Consider the following 15,484-nt stretch of genomic DNA (forward strand, 5'->3'; position numbering starts at 1 on the left):
AAGAATTTTTTTAAATTTTTAAATTAAGAAAATTAAAAATATCGGCGCTAATGTAACATCTTTTCTTACTTCAGCCTTTCCATACTGATAGCACTGTAACTTCTACGGCTCTAAAACACAATTCTTTAGCTGTTTTAGGTTCGCGACCCGAAAATGAATGACGAGTGACGTCTTTTTAGAGTCACAAACGTCACCATGGTTAGAGTCACATTGTATTCTGCAAAGCCCATAATGTTGTTCGTATCTATAGGCGATAGTTACCCCTTTACATTGAATTGATCATCAATTTGTTTGCTATTCTATATTAAAAAAATAAATTGTTACTGACCACTGCAGAACTATTCGTGTTAACTGTCGCGAACATTTAGAAACTGACTTGGTAAATTTCATTGTCATAATTGATTTAACTCCTAATTTGTAATAGACCTAAATACATTTATATTTATATATTTTTATATATATTGAACTATCCAGTGCTTCTAATAAAATGCGCTTAAATTTTATATACGTTATAATACAATTCTTTATATGCGAAATACAAGGGGAAAACCCGATGTAAACCACTAGCATTGGGATTTTCAAATACCCTTATATATATATAAAAAAAAATCTCCTAATTTGTTCGTTCAGTAGTAAAGGTCAAAATGCAAAAAGTCCGTATTCTTTTAAGGCCGATAGACGTTCTTGTTTGCTACTTATTAAAACGTTTGTAGCGTTTTTGTTATCGGAACGTCCATGTAACTGTGACTTTTAGTGATGGCGACCACTATAAAAAAGAATCATTAGCTTAATTTTACTGCCGCGAACCTATATAAATCTGTTATATCTATTTACTACTTACATGACGTGTATAAGTAAACACTTTAGCAGTAACACTGTGACTAAAGTATTTGCGCAAGAATTGAATTCGTATTCTTAGTATATATATCTACTTATTTCCTTATAATACAAAATTGTTTTAACAGTTACAAATATGATTATTTATTTGAACACTTATTACACAAGTTTATTGATACAAATATTTGTAGGTATATCATCGAACAAATGGCAATAATTTTATATTATGACATTATTCTGAGTCTGCATTACCATTAATATACCGAAATAACGGGACTAGAGTATATTCATGCACTAAATTTTACAATTTTATTTACTAGAATATTTATTTATCAAGTGGTATATATATGTTATACCATTACTGAAATATTTTGATTAGGATTCGAAAAGTGTAAAGTATCGAGTTATAAAATTATAGATATACATTGAAATAAGTACATAAAGAGAAACGAGTATATAAACGAGTATAAACGTATTTTAAAAAAATATTTGAATATATTGATAAGTTCTTGATTAACTCATATTTCAAGCATATCTAATAGCTGTTTTGGTAGTAAAACTACAGGATACGGAAGTGTATGTTAGTACTTAAAAATGACATCACAATATATATTGTGATATCCATAGCCCAGTTCGCGTCTATAACAGATGATTATCAGACTCTATGTTGATGACACGTGGATTGTTCTTAATCTAATTTGACATTTCAAGTTGTATAGTAATGTTTTTATTTACCAAAAATTCTTATTTATGCTCATAAATTATGCGTGCTTATATACATAAATGTATATGTTTACAATATAATTTTGTTCGACTGGTTTGTCTACTCGGTATAGAAAATACTTATTCATATTAATGGAGACTGTGTAAAATCAATTAAGCGATAAGTAGATAGATATGTTTAAGATAAAAAATAAAAATAAACCCCGAGCGGATTTTTGTTTTGCTGTTTATGTTTATAGCATGTTTTTAATACAGATAAATTAAATGAAAGAAAATAATAGTAGAATCTCATTTGATACTAAATTTTATTGAATATAATGAAATCGGAATTAGTCATTCACTTTCAAACTGCGCAGTTTGTCCCGCCACCATCGGTACCATTTATAACTATTATCAATTCTTAATGTTCACTTCCACCCATATTTAGGTTATTTTAGATTACATGACGTTGCGTAACAGTATTTGAATTTAATACAAAGAAATCGGCCAGTCATTGCTTGTCTTTGTTTTCTGTGTAGTTAAGTCGTAAATGCGTTAAGAGGTTTAATGAGAATTATATTAGCTATATATAGTTTGATACTCCCAGCATAGAATAGGCTATCTTTTCTTTTTCTGTGGGTGTCGTAAGAGGCGACTAAAGGTAGAGCGATGGGCAGCAGCGTCCCTCTTAAACATCTCTAAAAGCTTAACTGCGGTTGCTAACCCACGTGCCAAGCGTGGCAACTACTGGCAAAACTGGAGAAGGCTTATGTTCAGCAATAGACAATTAACAGCTGAAATGATGATCATGAGCAAGGTAGAAAATTTCCACATGCGCTAGATTCTTAGATAAGGGGATATAAGTAAAACAGTAATTAAAGTAATATATCGTAGATACACAGTATTAGACGAGAAGAAAACCACACGGGTTTTCCCAGCTGAATAATTTCCCGCGCATCGTTGACAAAACGGGTTTTCTCGGCGTGAATACGCGTATTAAAAAAAATCTTTGTAAAATTTCAAGTTCATATTACGTCGTTAACATTATATTAACATATATACAACATATACTACAGATTTTAACCGATTTCAAAAAAAGGTTCTCAATTCGGTTGTATTTTTTTTTTGTTTGTTACTTCATAACTCCGTGAGTTATAAACCGATTTGGAAAATGATTTTCTTATTTGAAAGAAAGTACATTACAAATTGGTCCCTTTAAAATTTTGATAATATTTCTATGGGACTAATCTGTAAGTGTAATCTGATCAGTAGTTTCGTTTTAGAAAAACTAAACTAACCAGTTTTGTTACAATTGACGTCGGTTTTTTTGTGACACTTATCACACATCTTATATTTTATTTTACATATAATTAAGTACGGAAGATAAATAATAAATATGATTGTAAATACTATCTAAATAAAAAATAAGTGAGATTAGTAATAGTAGTAAGAATATATGAAGGGAAAACTTTAACACATGGTTTTTTCGCCTACCTACCTTAAAAAAATCTCGCGTCAAGATGAATTATTAGAAGATTAATAATCAGTTAAAACTAAAAATAATAAAGGAAGAACATTGAATTTCATTGACAATGAAGTCAATACAGAGAGTATTGCTTCCGAAACATTATTAAAGAAGTCAAGGTTTAATAATTTGTTGTGATCAAAGGAACAATGGCATCGCAATGTATACTGGATTCGTCACGGAAGACCACGTTAAGAATTGAACAAAAACATTCCTTTATTTAATAGACAAGTAAAATAAATTAATGGTTAGATAAAATAATTTACCTTAAGAAAAAAAAAATGCTGTGAAGCTAATCAACAAACCTTTGTATTGAAGTTTTACTAATTCCTTCCAAATGGTTGTACTAGAAATAAAATAACTTGTAAAACCATTATTATGAACTGGGTATTTTCTTATAACTAACATAATAATATTCATACATATAGATAGTATACCTAAAATCCTTTGTTAAAATAATAAATCTATTAAATTAGATATCTGCTTTTTACATGAGAATAGTACTTTTCTTAGCTAAAAGGAGTTTCTTGAATATCAGTAGAATGCGATAGCGTAGCTAAGAATACATTTATGTAAATATTAATGTTTAAAGAAATACGTTTTGTCAATAAGATGTAAACAAATTTTCTTGTAAAACAATAAAATTTCAAAAAAGAGCTTTTGTAAGGTCCTGTTTTTTAAAAGATTTAATTGTAGTTACTTAGTATATACTAAACTCAAGGCAAGTAATATGTACAAAACAAAAAAGTTAATTCAATAATTTTACTATTTAATTTCTTTGATCTTTAATTGGTGACAGCAGATATTTAGTTAATTTAATATTTAAAATTTGTACACAAATGTAATAAATATTTACCCATTGTATCTTGAGTGTATACAAATATGGAGCATGCAAGACCGCTGACCGAGTTAATATTGGAAGGTGGATCAGAAAATCTCACTGACACGTGAAATGGTTTTAAAAATTGGGGGCCTTCGTGAACGCGTCAAGATTGCAAAAAGAAGAAAAGATATACAAACAAATTTTTTTTTCTACTTTTCGAATCCTGAAGGTAGAAAATCATGATGTGGATGTTTTAATTAGTAAATATTATATCTTTGTCAAATAGACCAAATTTATTAATGTTTTGATTGCCCTTATAAAGTTACCATTGATTTTCCTAGGAATACTATTAAATTTAACAAAATGGTCTTAAAAAAATTATATAGAAAAAAAAACAAAAACGCGAAGAACTGTACTGACTAGCAGACAGTACAATCAACTCGATGTCGCATTTATGTTCTCATTGAGTTGTGGGCAGAGCAAATTCACGATCACTCGATAAAAACCGCTATTTTTTATTACTGGCCTTATAAATTTACTAGGGGCATGGCCTTCCTTATTGTAATTCATTCTACATGCTTCACAATGTTATTAAAAAAAATCATTAAATGTTTAAATCATTATCAAAAAAGTCTAAAAATCATATTTACAAATCCAACTTGACGTCATATAGCATGTTATGAATAAAATGTCATGTTCACCACCAAAAATATAGTATTTTTTCATATCACTAAAGTTTTTAACAGAAAGAACTTAAGTTATTCTACAGCTTTCGTAATTTCGCACATTTCTCTACGATATATAGACTTAATAGCATCTATTTTTATTAAAATAGGTTCATTTTAATAAAGGTCATTACAGAATTGACGAATGTAATACATACCAAATTTACCGTAATGTGTTCTATTAAAAAAACATTAAACTTTGCCATTAAACTATGTAACAATCATTAAACTATGTTAGTTTAATATGTGTAACATTATCGAAATAGGTACTTACATATTCACAGAAGATCGTTCAGATAATATTTACTATACGAAAATAAAGAATCATAAAATATATTGCATTGCACTAATCAATTCAAGATGGTTTAGTTTAATTTTATTTCCAATTAATCATAAATTAAAATAATGAAATTAATTAATTTTTTACTGGAGATTCATAATTTGTCTGTATTTTTTAATATGCATGTGACGCGATATTTTTGCTAATTGTGGACCGATTTTAATAATTCCTTTTGCAATTCGGTTTACTTCCGTGTTGGCTTCATGATAATTTTGTTTATAATAGTAGTTATTTCTTTAAATCTTACATGATTAGAAACGGTTAATGCCGATCTATTTAAAACAACATTTATTTTATTTTAACCCAACAAATATTTCTGTAAAAAAAATATTACACCTTTTAAAATATTACCATAAAATATGATAAGAATTCACCTGATCCGATACACCCGACACTAATTTTTTCTACTCGAAACAAACAATAAAATAAAAACAACTCGTTATGTTTATGGGTTCTCACTCTTAACTGCACAATGCATATCTAATGCAAGATCCATCGTTTTGATGATTGATATTGATATCGGTACTCTTTCTGAGCATGAGATAAGACAGGTATTCTGTCACAATACTTACTCAGGCTGCGACCGCGCAAGGTCACGTTCTATGTCATTGCCTACGTTATCTCTTGACACCGGTGACAAAACCTCCAAACTATTCATTGGATTTCCATTATTTTTGTCAAATTGCAACACTGTCTGACCGCTGAAATGCCCGTTCGATGGAGTTGCAACATCTTCCGACAATGTGGCACTAGTCTCTTGTAAGGGTTCTACACCATAACTACTTGTAGAGTCTTGGTTGCGGTCCACATTAGATGCTCCTTTAGATTCCAATTGACTTTTTGTACGGAACGATAATTTTCTTGTGAGCGACATTTCGTTGTGAAAATATTTTAACAATATTTACATTACCCGTAAAGCTTTTATTTTTTGAAACAATCGAATAAATTATTCAGTTTAAATATTTCATAACACAAATAACGACAATTTTAACGACATCAACAGAAATACTAAATTTGTACAAGTGATAACATTATGAATACCTCGACCCTGCTTTTGATAATTGAACTTGTTTGTCATTTCAATACAACCAAATTTAATGAGTAATTAAATAATTGTTATCATTAAAATTTAATTAAGTTATCATTTAAAATGTACGTACATACCTGTCTCCGGATAGAGACAGCCGTGGCGAAGGTTCACTATTGACTGATTTCGCGAAACGACGCCGACCGCTGGTCAACCGACGGAAATCCAGTCGAAACTTCTTTTCGTCGTTCTTCTTGTTCCACGGAAGTAAATGCATATTTACATGTGTAGGCTCGAATATTTTCAGAGAACAGAAAACATGTCCTCACCACGTCAGTTCACACATACATTTGTGCGGTCATTTATTGAAAATGGATCGTCAGTACGGCGCATAAATTACCATACCTAACATTACACTTTACGCGCTCTAAATGGGAATACACTCCATTAGTATTGTTTCAATATAATGATGTGATTCTTGTGAAACGAATAATACCTACACAATTAGATGTTAAGTAAATAATATATAGATAATCCAGTGTACAATATTTTTTTAATAAACCTTAAATGTATACAGGTGACATCGAAAGTAATAAAAAAAATTTAAAATTAAATTTGCATTCTTTGAATAGCTAAAGCTATCGATTTAAAATTGAAGTAGTTTTGGAAATTATAGTTAAGCTATTCTTATTTTATACACATATATTCGCACAGGTAGGTAGGAAGAAATAAAATACAGTCCATATTACTCGTTGGTAATGTAGCTTTCTGAGGGAAAGGAATTAGTAATTGAGTCTAACAGCCCCATTGCTAACCATGTACTCTATCAGGTCGACCTACACGTGGTTCCCGGTTAATTATTGTGGAAATCGTCACGATGGGCTAACTGACCTGCTTGAGGGAAGGGATTGTTAGTAATGGAGTCTAACTGACCCATTGCCAGCAATACACCCTATCAGATTTCTACGCGGTTCCCCCTGGAAACTATCGTGGTTAATTTTAGTAAAATTTGTCACGATGGGCTAACTGACCTGCCTTTTCATTCTCACCTATCGTCCATCACTGGTGCTCCGCCACTGTATACTGTTAGCGCAGGCGGGGCTACCGTTCCATTAGCATTCATTAAAAAAAGGGACCTGCTTTCATCATCATCTATCATCTTACACTGGTGCCTCGTCAGCGTAAACCAATAGCGCAGACATATATATATATATATATATATATATATATATATATATATATATATATATATATATATATATATATATATATATATATATATATATATATATATATATATATATATATATATATATTCTTTATTGCAGTTGTAAAAAGATATAGATATAGAGACTGGTTTAACAACTTTTTAGTAAGGATGGGTTTATCTCTGAAAGAGATCTTTTCAAGCAAATCCAGTGCAGAGAAAGAAAATGATTAGCGGGTCATCTAAAGCGGGAGTCGTGCGGGAAAGTTACAAGAAATAAAGTAACTTAGCGTAAATACAAAATAAGCAGAATACAAATAAAATAAATATACACAAATTGTAAAGAAATATATGTATATGTACAAAAACATAATAAATGATCACAAATAATAATAATATAAGATCAGGTGGTTAAGACGAACAATTAACGGAAGCACGTTCTGAAGGATGGCAGTAAGGACATCTGTCGGGCATGTCACCATCTCAGAGAGTCACTCAGACATGCACTTTCGGGTTGTTCAGCTCTTGCCAACACTGAGTACTTGCACAGACACAACCAGGTAGTCAAAATACTCCATCAAGAGCTAGCTCTGAAGTACGACCTCGCGAATGAGGTTGCCTTACTATAAGTACAAGCCACAGCCTGTCTTCGAAAGCGACAGCGTCAGGCTCTACTGGGACCGATCCATCATCACGGACAGGACAGTTCTTGCGAACAAACCTGATATCGTGGTGATGAATCGGGCACTCTCGAAAGTGTTTTTGGTGGCTGTCACCATACCGCATAACGAGAACTTCGTGAAAGCCGAAACCAAAGAAAATATCTCGACTTGGCTCACGAGGTGACCGAAATGAAGGTGGTGGCGTTCACCGAAATCATTCCAAACGTTTTGTCGGTGAACGGTCTTATGTCAACTAGTCTAGAACAACATTTCAGACGATTGGCATTCCGAGGCGGCTCAGTACTGGGAAAGATGTAAGTGGTGCTCTTAGATATTGCCCGCATTGTACGCCAGTTTCTCGCTCTGAGGCTCTGAACCCCGGCCGACTATGCTTTCGCCGGGGTTTTTTTTTTTAATGGATGATAATGGAATGGTTACCCCGCCTGCGCTAACAGTATACGCTGGCGGGGTACCAGTGAGGGATCATATGTGAGAATGAAAAAAACAAGTCAGTTAGCCCATTGTGATAAATACACTTGGAATCACCAGAGGGAGACTTTGTACAAAAGTCGATTGCTCGGGTACCTCTGTTCCATTCGTGTTTCAACCGTGAAGCAGCTGTGTTTGCATGGCTGCGTTTCGGTTTGAAGGGTGGGATATGGCAGTGAATTTACTGGGTACAGAGGAATAACACCTGAGTCCTCAGGAATGGCAACGCATGGGCGGTATCATGGGCGAAACAGTATACTCTGTTATGTCCATGATACTGCTAATGTCTATAGGCGACGGTTACCACTTTCCATCAGGTGGGCCGTCAGCTTGTTTGCCATTTGAAGTTGTATAAAAAAAAAAGAATTCAGCACGATGGTTTCTAGGGGGGACTACGTGGAGGTCGACCTGGATGGGTATATTGCTAGTATTAGGACCCTTAGTCTCTATTACTAACAATCCCTTCTCCCCTCCGCTGGGAGTTAGTTTGCCATCTCCTCTCCTTAAGAGGGGGATGTGAATATTGTAAAAATAAAAAAAAATCATCCTCATCATATCAGCCTTTAATTTTTCGCTGTTGAACATAAGCCCCCCTCTTGGGGGGTTTTGCCAGTAGTTGCCATACTTGGCAGGCGTATTGGCAACCGCAGTTAGGCTTTAAAGAGGGACGCTGCTGCCCATCCCTTGCCTTCCCTTAGTCGCCTTTTACGACACCCACGGGACGGAAAAGAAAGGGATGACCTATTCTATTCCGGGACCACACGGCAAGAAATAATGATCATTAAATATATTATAAAGTGTAGAGAGGACGCATATCACATCCAAGTCGGATTGGGATCTATTTTAATTGTGCGCGAAAAACGCCCAGTTAAAATAATATTAGATTGAAACTTTTGCTAAAACCAGATAGATTTGTTCTGCAGTTTCTCTCACTGGATAATTTGATCTCGGATAGTAGATGTTTCTATTCTGTTGATATTTTCCACTGCGCTTTTAATTCATTGACGTATTAACAACCTCAGTAAAAAATAATCAAATAACACATAATAATCTATAATAATAGTAATCATAACTAAACGTAGCAAAAATTGTGGCATATAAGCGAAAGTAAGGAATATTGGACCGGCAACTAAATTGGACCATCCACATATCTTAAAAAGTAGTTTTTCAATATTAATATTGCTAACACCAAGCGATTTGCGTATAAATTAATTACACATTAGCTATATTTTTTTCGACGTGACACGGAACGTTTGTATTTTGTTATGAAAAATCCATTTTTGTTATTTTTAATGTTAATTTTATCGATCCGTGCTAAGAATGTAGTTAAGTTAAAGGTAAATCTAGAGTTTTGTTATTTATGGTTTAGCAGTATCATTTCATGTACAATGAATATATGCAAAACGACTACCAGCATTTGTAGGTTATATTTAATTAGATTTATTGTAAGATATATCCACTATGTTGGTTAAAATGGACCACAAACAGTTAGTTAAAATTGATTGTTCCAATTTACCGTACCTTAGACTGTATCTTAGAATGGCAAACAAGCGGACGGCCCACCTGATTAAAAATGAATACTGTCGTCTGTAGCATGAACAGTATAGACACAAAATGCTACAAAGGACTACTACAATGAACGTAAAAAGGAAAAAAAAAAAGAGTCAATAAGAGTGCTAGTGATGAATCTGATAATGAAGGACAAAATCCTTGTTTTGAACGATTCCGATAGCAACCTTTAATCAGAAGACAAGGAGAATGAATGTAACAAATGAAAAAGAAATTACTATAATAAAAAAAGTCTCAAAGTTGATTGGATTCAGTATATACGTTATCATAATTGAAATCACGAAATTTATACCTAAAATGGCTACAATTGCAATGATTATACTATATGAAGACCTTTAAATATTCTTACGGATCTGGATAAATTGGAACAGAACTCAGTTGTCACATTTTGTTGATTATTGAAATATATTTAAAATGTTGTTGATTAATAGATACTTAATAAATGCAACGCATAGGTAATAATAATTTATTTACATTGTACACTACACATTGATAAAAATCTATAAAATATACTTAAAGCGCATTTGAAAAAAAATGGTCCAAATTACCAGACTTTCCCTTGTTACCTACTTATCTATACTAATATATAAAGAGGAAAGATTTGTTTGGAGGTGCTAATTTCTGGAACTATCATTTATATTTGAAAAAAATATTTTTGTATTTGATAGCTTAATTTTTGAAGAAGGATACCCTTGACGATATGATCACGGACAAGGCTGGATATAGCTACTCATCAATAAAGACGTTTATTTAAACTTTTGTTTATTGTAAACTATATTCTCTCTCTCTCTCTTTTTTATTTAATATGTTAACGTAGTAGGTAATTAAGTAAACAGAAAAACAAACATATAAATAAAGGTTTTGTGTCAAATAAATTTAAATGGGACAGTCTTTTACTGCCGACTGTATGTAGGTACCGACAGAATTAGTTCTGTGTTTTTGCTCTTTTAATAATTAAGGCGTCTTAAAATTTACGATCATCAAATATCAAGGATCAATGACTTCCAGAAACAAGGTAGGTATACAAAAGGGCGACTACTGGCATTTAAGTAGACTACTTGGTTAAGGTATACAGCATCATCATAACCTTGTCCTTACGCGGTTATTACCTTATTGGGATTCAATGCAGTAATTCTATAACTAATGGATTAAATTTATGTTTATTTCATTATTATCTGCACCCGTTTTTCTCTTGTTATCTCAAAGAACGTTTCAAATTCATCTCCTCGATTCATTTTCTAATACTATACTCTTCCGAAAACCTTTCCGTTGTGAGTTCTTCTCATTGCATTAAATTTTATCACAATTCCTTCTCTGTTTCTAACGTTAAATTATTGTATTGTCTGTTGTTATTAGAAGTATAAAATCCACTGATACGTTACCCTAATGTTGTCTTGAAAAGATTGCTTTCGGCAATATGACCACCTTACTGCACTTAATACAATTATACAACTGTATCGTTATATTTAATAATTGTCTTGCTTATTCCCTATATTGTATAATGCAAATAAAGTATACTATTCATTCGTTCGTGCTCTATTTCGCTAGGATTTTCGACTTGATGTAAACTAATTAGTATGTAGAAGAAAAATGTATACTAAGATTATTACGGCGCGATAAACGATCAATCATAAGAGCGTTTCCTTTCCCAGGACAGTAAAAGTTGACTAGTAATTTCAGTTACCTTATCCAGGGTTACAATCGCCAGGATAAAGAAAATACAAAAATATCAATATAGATATTACCTTACTATTACAAAGTAGGTACTTGTACTTTGTTATAATCGACCCAGTTACACTGTAGCTACTTATTGCGAACAATAAGTGGAAACAATGACTTTCCCATAACAATAGAATTTCAAAATTATTGAAAGAAATAATTTGGCATACAAGACTGACTTCTTAATTCATGATTAGTGGACAAAATATTAGGAGTGAAAGCGACGGCATATAGATTATAGGTGGACAACGTGAACATTAACAAATACTGTGCCATTTATGACATGCATTTTTAAGGTTTTGTGGGATGAAAATGGACACCTGCTGTTATTAGTGTACGCTTGAAGGATGTTAAAAGATAATAAGTGAAAGCATGGTTGCCAGATGCAAGTTTTACGCAAATGTCAAATATTTTTTCTCCAAATGGATACGACTTCCTTCACTTTCAGCCAAGCGCAAACTACGTTTTGCCATGAATCACAACAATGAAACGACGCGAAGCGAAAAAAAATGGTCCACCTGTATGTTTCTACTTTTAGTTTCTTTGTATTACTCCATCTGCTGTTTTGTTACCTTCTATCATTTATTTGTATATCGCTATATAATTTACAAGTACCAAAATGGCCAAAAAATTTGCCCAAATATCTTCAAGTCCATTTCACTTTTCTCTAAAAATTTTTTAAAATATCTAATAACATATTTTTTTTTTATCTTAAATTGTGAATAATACCCTATTTGGCAACACCGAGGAAGGGTGAATTTAAATCAATTGGCTCTTCGTAATTTGTTTACCAGAAATTAACCACTATGGGTCCTGGAGAAACTACTTAGGCTATCCTATTTGTTATTTTGAGTGTACCTTATAATAGACTTGTTAGAATGGAGTCACGTACGTAATGAATGAGGCATTTAATCAAATCCAATTAAATTCAATTTGCGCGTCTACTGAATAATTAGTTGCATTCCTAATGTCAGTATAACATTTCTGACAATGTACCTACTAATAAAAATAAAATGATGATGTTAGAAATCTCTGACATAAGTGTTCAGAGCAATAAGACATATAAATTGCATTGCAATATATTCGAATAATAATATATTTACATAATCAATAATGCTGGACTTTTGCTAGTTTACTTTTGCATTAGATAATATAATTAAAGTACTAAACAGCTAATGAACAATTCTGTATTATATTACATTAAAAAGGGGTTATACAAAAACATTGATAAAAAATGAACATTTATTAAAAAAACTTATTCTATTTTAATACAATTTGTATTGTTAGAATAACAAGACTTGCCAATTACTAAACTTGGCTCTTAAATAATTGTATAGTTCTGTAAATATTTTGTTGAAGTTGACATATTAGGATTAACATAAAGATCTGTTTAAAGAATCTTACTTTATAACCTAAACCTAATTATAAATAATTCATGGTGATAAATAATGGTGGATTTATTAAAATATACCATATAAAAGCTACATGATAGTCTAACCAATCTCAGGAGGCAGTTTATTGTTACTTTGTACACAAACATTTTATTTTAAAATAATCACAAGAACCAGAAGCACTACTACTTATCAATTTCTCCAATTAAAATTATTTAAGAGGAGATAGATCATGAATTTACTAATTACTAATGTGACATAATTTTTTTTCTTAACAAATAATGTTTTATACTATTAGTCTTCCATTAACTAGTCAGGTATTGTACTAAAAATTTAATAAATATTTATAAATCAATTTTCTGACTCACAAAAAATATTATATTAATACTATTGGCAACATTTTAGTTGCATAACACTGTACCAAGTCATAGGAAATTCTAATGATTCATAAATACTGATTGTATGTCACAATGAGTTAGTAATCTAACTATATAATATAAACAATTATATTTGTTTTAATAAACAAATTAGTCAGTAGGAATGATAATAAATATCTTCTCATCACCATTATAAATGCAGAGCACTTTTTTGTGCTTTTTAAATATAAATTATCATAAACAAAAATATGCACTACAGGAATGTATAAATGGACGAAAATTCTTTAAGTATTATAAAACTAAGTTCACTAATAACAATAGTAGAAAAGAATGTTTAGATATGTTGAAAATATTAGGTATCTTAAGCCAATATGCTGACTTCTATAGAGGTATATCAACCACTGAGCTTCAGTCTTTTAATCAATTTAAGTTTTTCAGTGAACACCTCTTAGCTGCACATAAGGGTGGGTGTGTACCGTGTCACATTTTGGTTGTTGCCTCCAAGGAGCGCAATAGGGGCGCTCGGGCCATATACTAGAACCTATCCTTCGATGAATGCATGTCATTGGTAGCTAAGTACTGTAGCTCCTGCAATTCTTGAAACTTGTCATGATCACGAATATGTGCATAATTAGCAGACAAACACATCAAGTAATGCACTAAACTTAAAATCACAAGCACACATGAAACCATCGCAAGTATAAACATAAACTCTGCTTTCTCAACATAATCTTTACAAAATAATTTAACTTTGTGTGCTTCACATATTTTCATATCTTCTTGTTTAACTGTAGACGGAAACATGAAGTCAAATTGGGTGAAATCAATGCAAGTCATTAATTCTATATTTTTCGGTTTCGAACAGAGCTTCCAAAATATGGTAAAGAGAAATGTTGTTATGACCAGGAATCCCAATAATATAATCCATACGAACGTGAGAATGTAAGTGATAATCATAAATACTGCGCATGATATCCTTCCACCGACTCGCGCTCTCCAAGCCCTATATACTTTTTGTCTCGTAGCACCTGTTGTTAGGCAACCCAAACATAGTAACATAAATCCTAATGCTGCCATACAAGCACTTCCAACAATAAAAATCATTTGCAGGGCTTCAATCCATATGAGTCGAAAGTGAAATACTTCGTCGAACATCAATATAGATAGAGCGGATCCTCGGTACATAGTGCCACAAAATACCCCCACGCCCAAACAACACATAATTGTAGCAATAAGGGTTGCATGAGGAACCCTCGTAAGACAAGCTTGACACGCATCACCCATTATAATACCAATTTTCTTGATTAATACAGTCGATAATACTTGAAATTAATTAATATTGTTATAATTTATTACGATTCACCATTACAAAACACATTACAAAGTGGCTGAATGAGAAAGCAAAAGATAATCAGTTCACAGAACACAATCCGTTCAATTTGGAATCAGCACAGAGTAGTTCAGAGTACTTTATTATAAGTTTGTCTACGATGCGTTGTCAGTTCAAGCAGTCAGCCATATACATCAAAATCTTTGTACGTAGAATGGAATTAATAGAAACAAATTTAAAACTTCATTTCAATTTTTACAAGTTAATCTAGTATTTTTTTCAAGTTATAGTAACATGTAATGATTACAGAGAGAATTCGGGAACTTAATCTTTAAAATTTCATATATTATCAATTAAATCGCTTGGTTTTCTTAGTCTTTTAAAATGTGTTCATTTCTATACGTTCAAAGATAGAGATGAATAGAAATGAGAGAATGGTTAATAGAAAATTTAGCATAGATTGTCACTTTTGTGAAGTTAAGTAGTACCAATGTACGTAAATAGATACTCTTATTTATTAATCTTATATTAGGCAACAAATATATGTAAACAAGTTTGGTGTCTCTTTATATCTTAGTAATAGTGTATAAAATGAAAAAAGTAGCTAGCATAAAAAAATAAATATATAAAATCATTTTCTCACTTAATAATATATTTTCTAATATTAAGGCCTTAAATATGAAATCCTTTATATTGTAAAAAAGGCCTTAATGTTTTTCTATTCACCCCGCGAATTCTATTAATCTCATTCTTCTGTACTG

The 15,484-nt window shown here is 31.7% G+C and overlaps 2 protein-coding genes across 7 annotated transcripts in view; both read right to left on the reverse strand.

Annotated features, from left to right (window-relative positions):
- The window catches only part of LOC113522591 (multiple C2 and transmembrane domain-containing protein-like), a 45,379-nt gene that overhangs the window by 26,084 nt on the left and 3,811 nt on the right, over nucleotides 1–15,484 (reverse strand). The window contains exon 1 of one of the 6 annotated variants that reach the window (XM_026908328.3): nucleotides 6,117–6,346. The exons of 1 other annotated variant lie outside the window; for it this stretch is intronic. In XM_026908328.3, the coding sequence (XP_026764129.2) occupies nucleotides 6,117–6,256 (140 nt within the window). In that variant the 5' untranslated portion in view covers nucleotides 6,257–6,346. Of the gene's footprint in view, nucleotides 1–69; nucleotides 169–5,326; nucleotides 5,450–5,524; nucleotides 5,965–6,112; nucleotides 6,347–15,484 lie in introns of those variants that run through there. 4 more of the 6 variants (XM_026908330.3, XM_026908327.3, XM_052897866.1 and 1 more) reach the window with 4 other exon arrangements.
- LOC113522593 (neuronal membrane glycoprotein M6-b) lies at nucleotides 12,854–14,864 on the reverse strand. Its single transcript, XM_026908332.3, has one exon. It carries the CDS (start codon nucleotides 14,675–14,677, stop codon nucleotides 13,928–13,930), a length of 750 nt encoding a protein of 249 aa, XP_026764133.1. The 5' UTR covers nucleotides 14,678–14,864; the 3' UTR covers nucleotides 12,854–13,927.

The sequence above is a fragment of the Galleria mellonella genome, unplaced genomic scaffold (genome assembly GCF_026898425.1).
Source record: "Galleria mellonella isolate WM207_F2 unplaced genomic scaffold, CSIRO_AGI_GalMel_v1 utg38, whole genome shotgun sequence".
Taxonomy (NCBI): Eukaryota; Metazoa; Arthropoda; class Insecta; order Lepidoptera; family Pyralidae; genus Galleria; species Galleria mellonella.

Bases quoted from the DNA above. Each gene is read 5' to 3' on its own strand.
- LOC113522593 (XM_026908332.3), bottom strand. From the start codon at position 14,677: ATGGGTGATGCGTGTCAAGCTTGTCTTACGAGGGTTCCTCATGCAACC.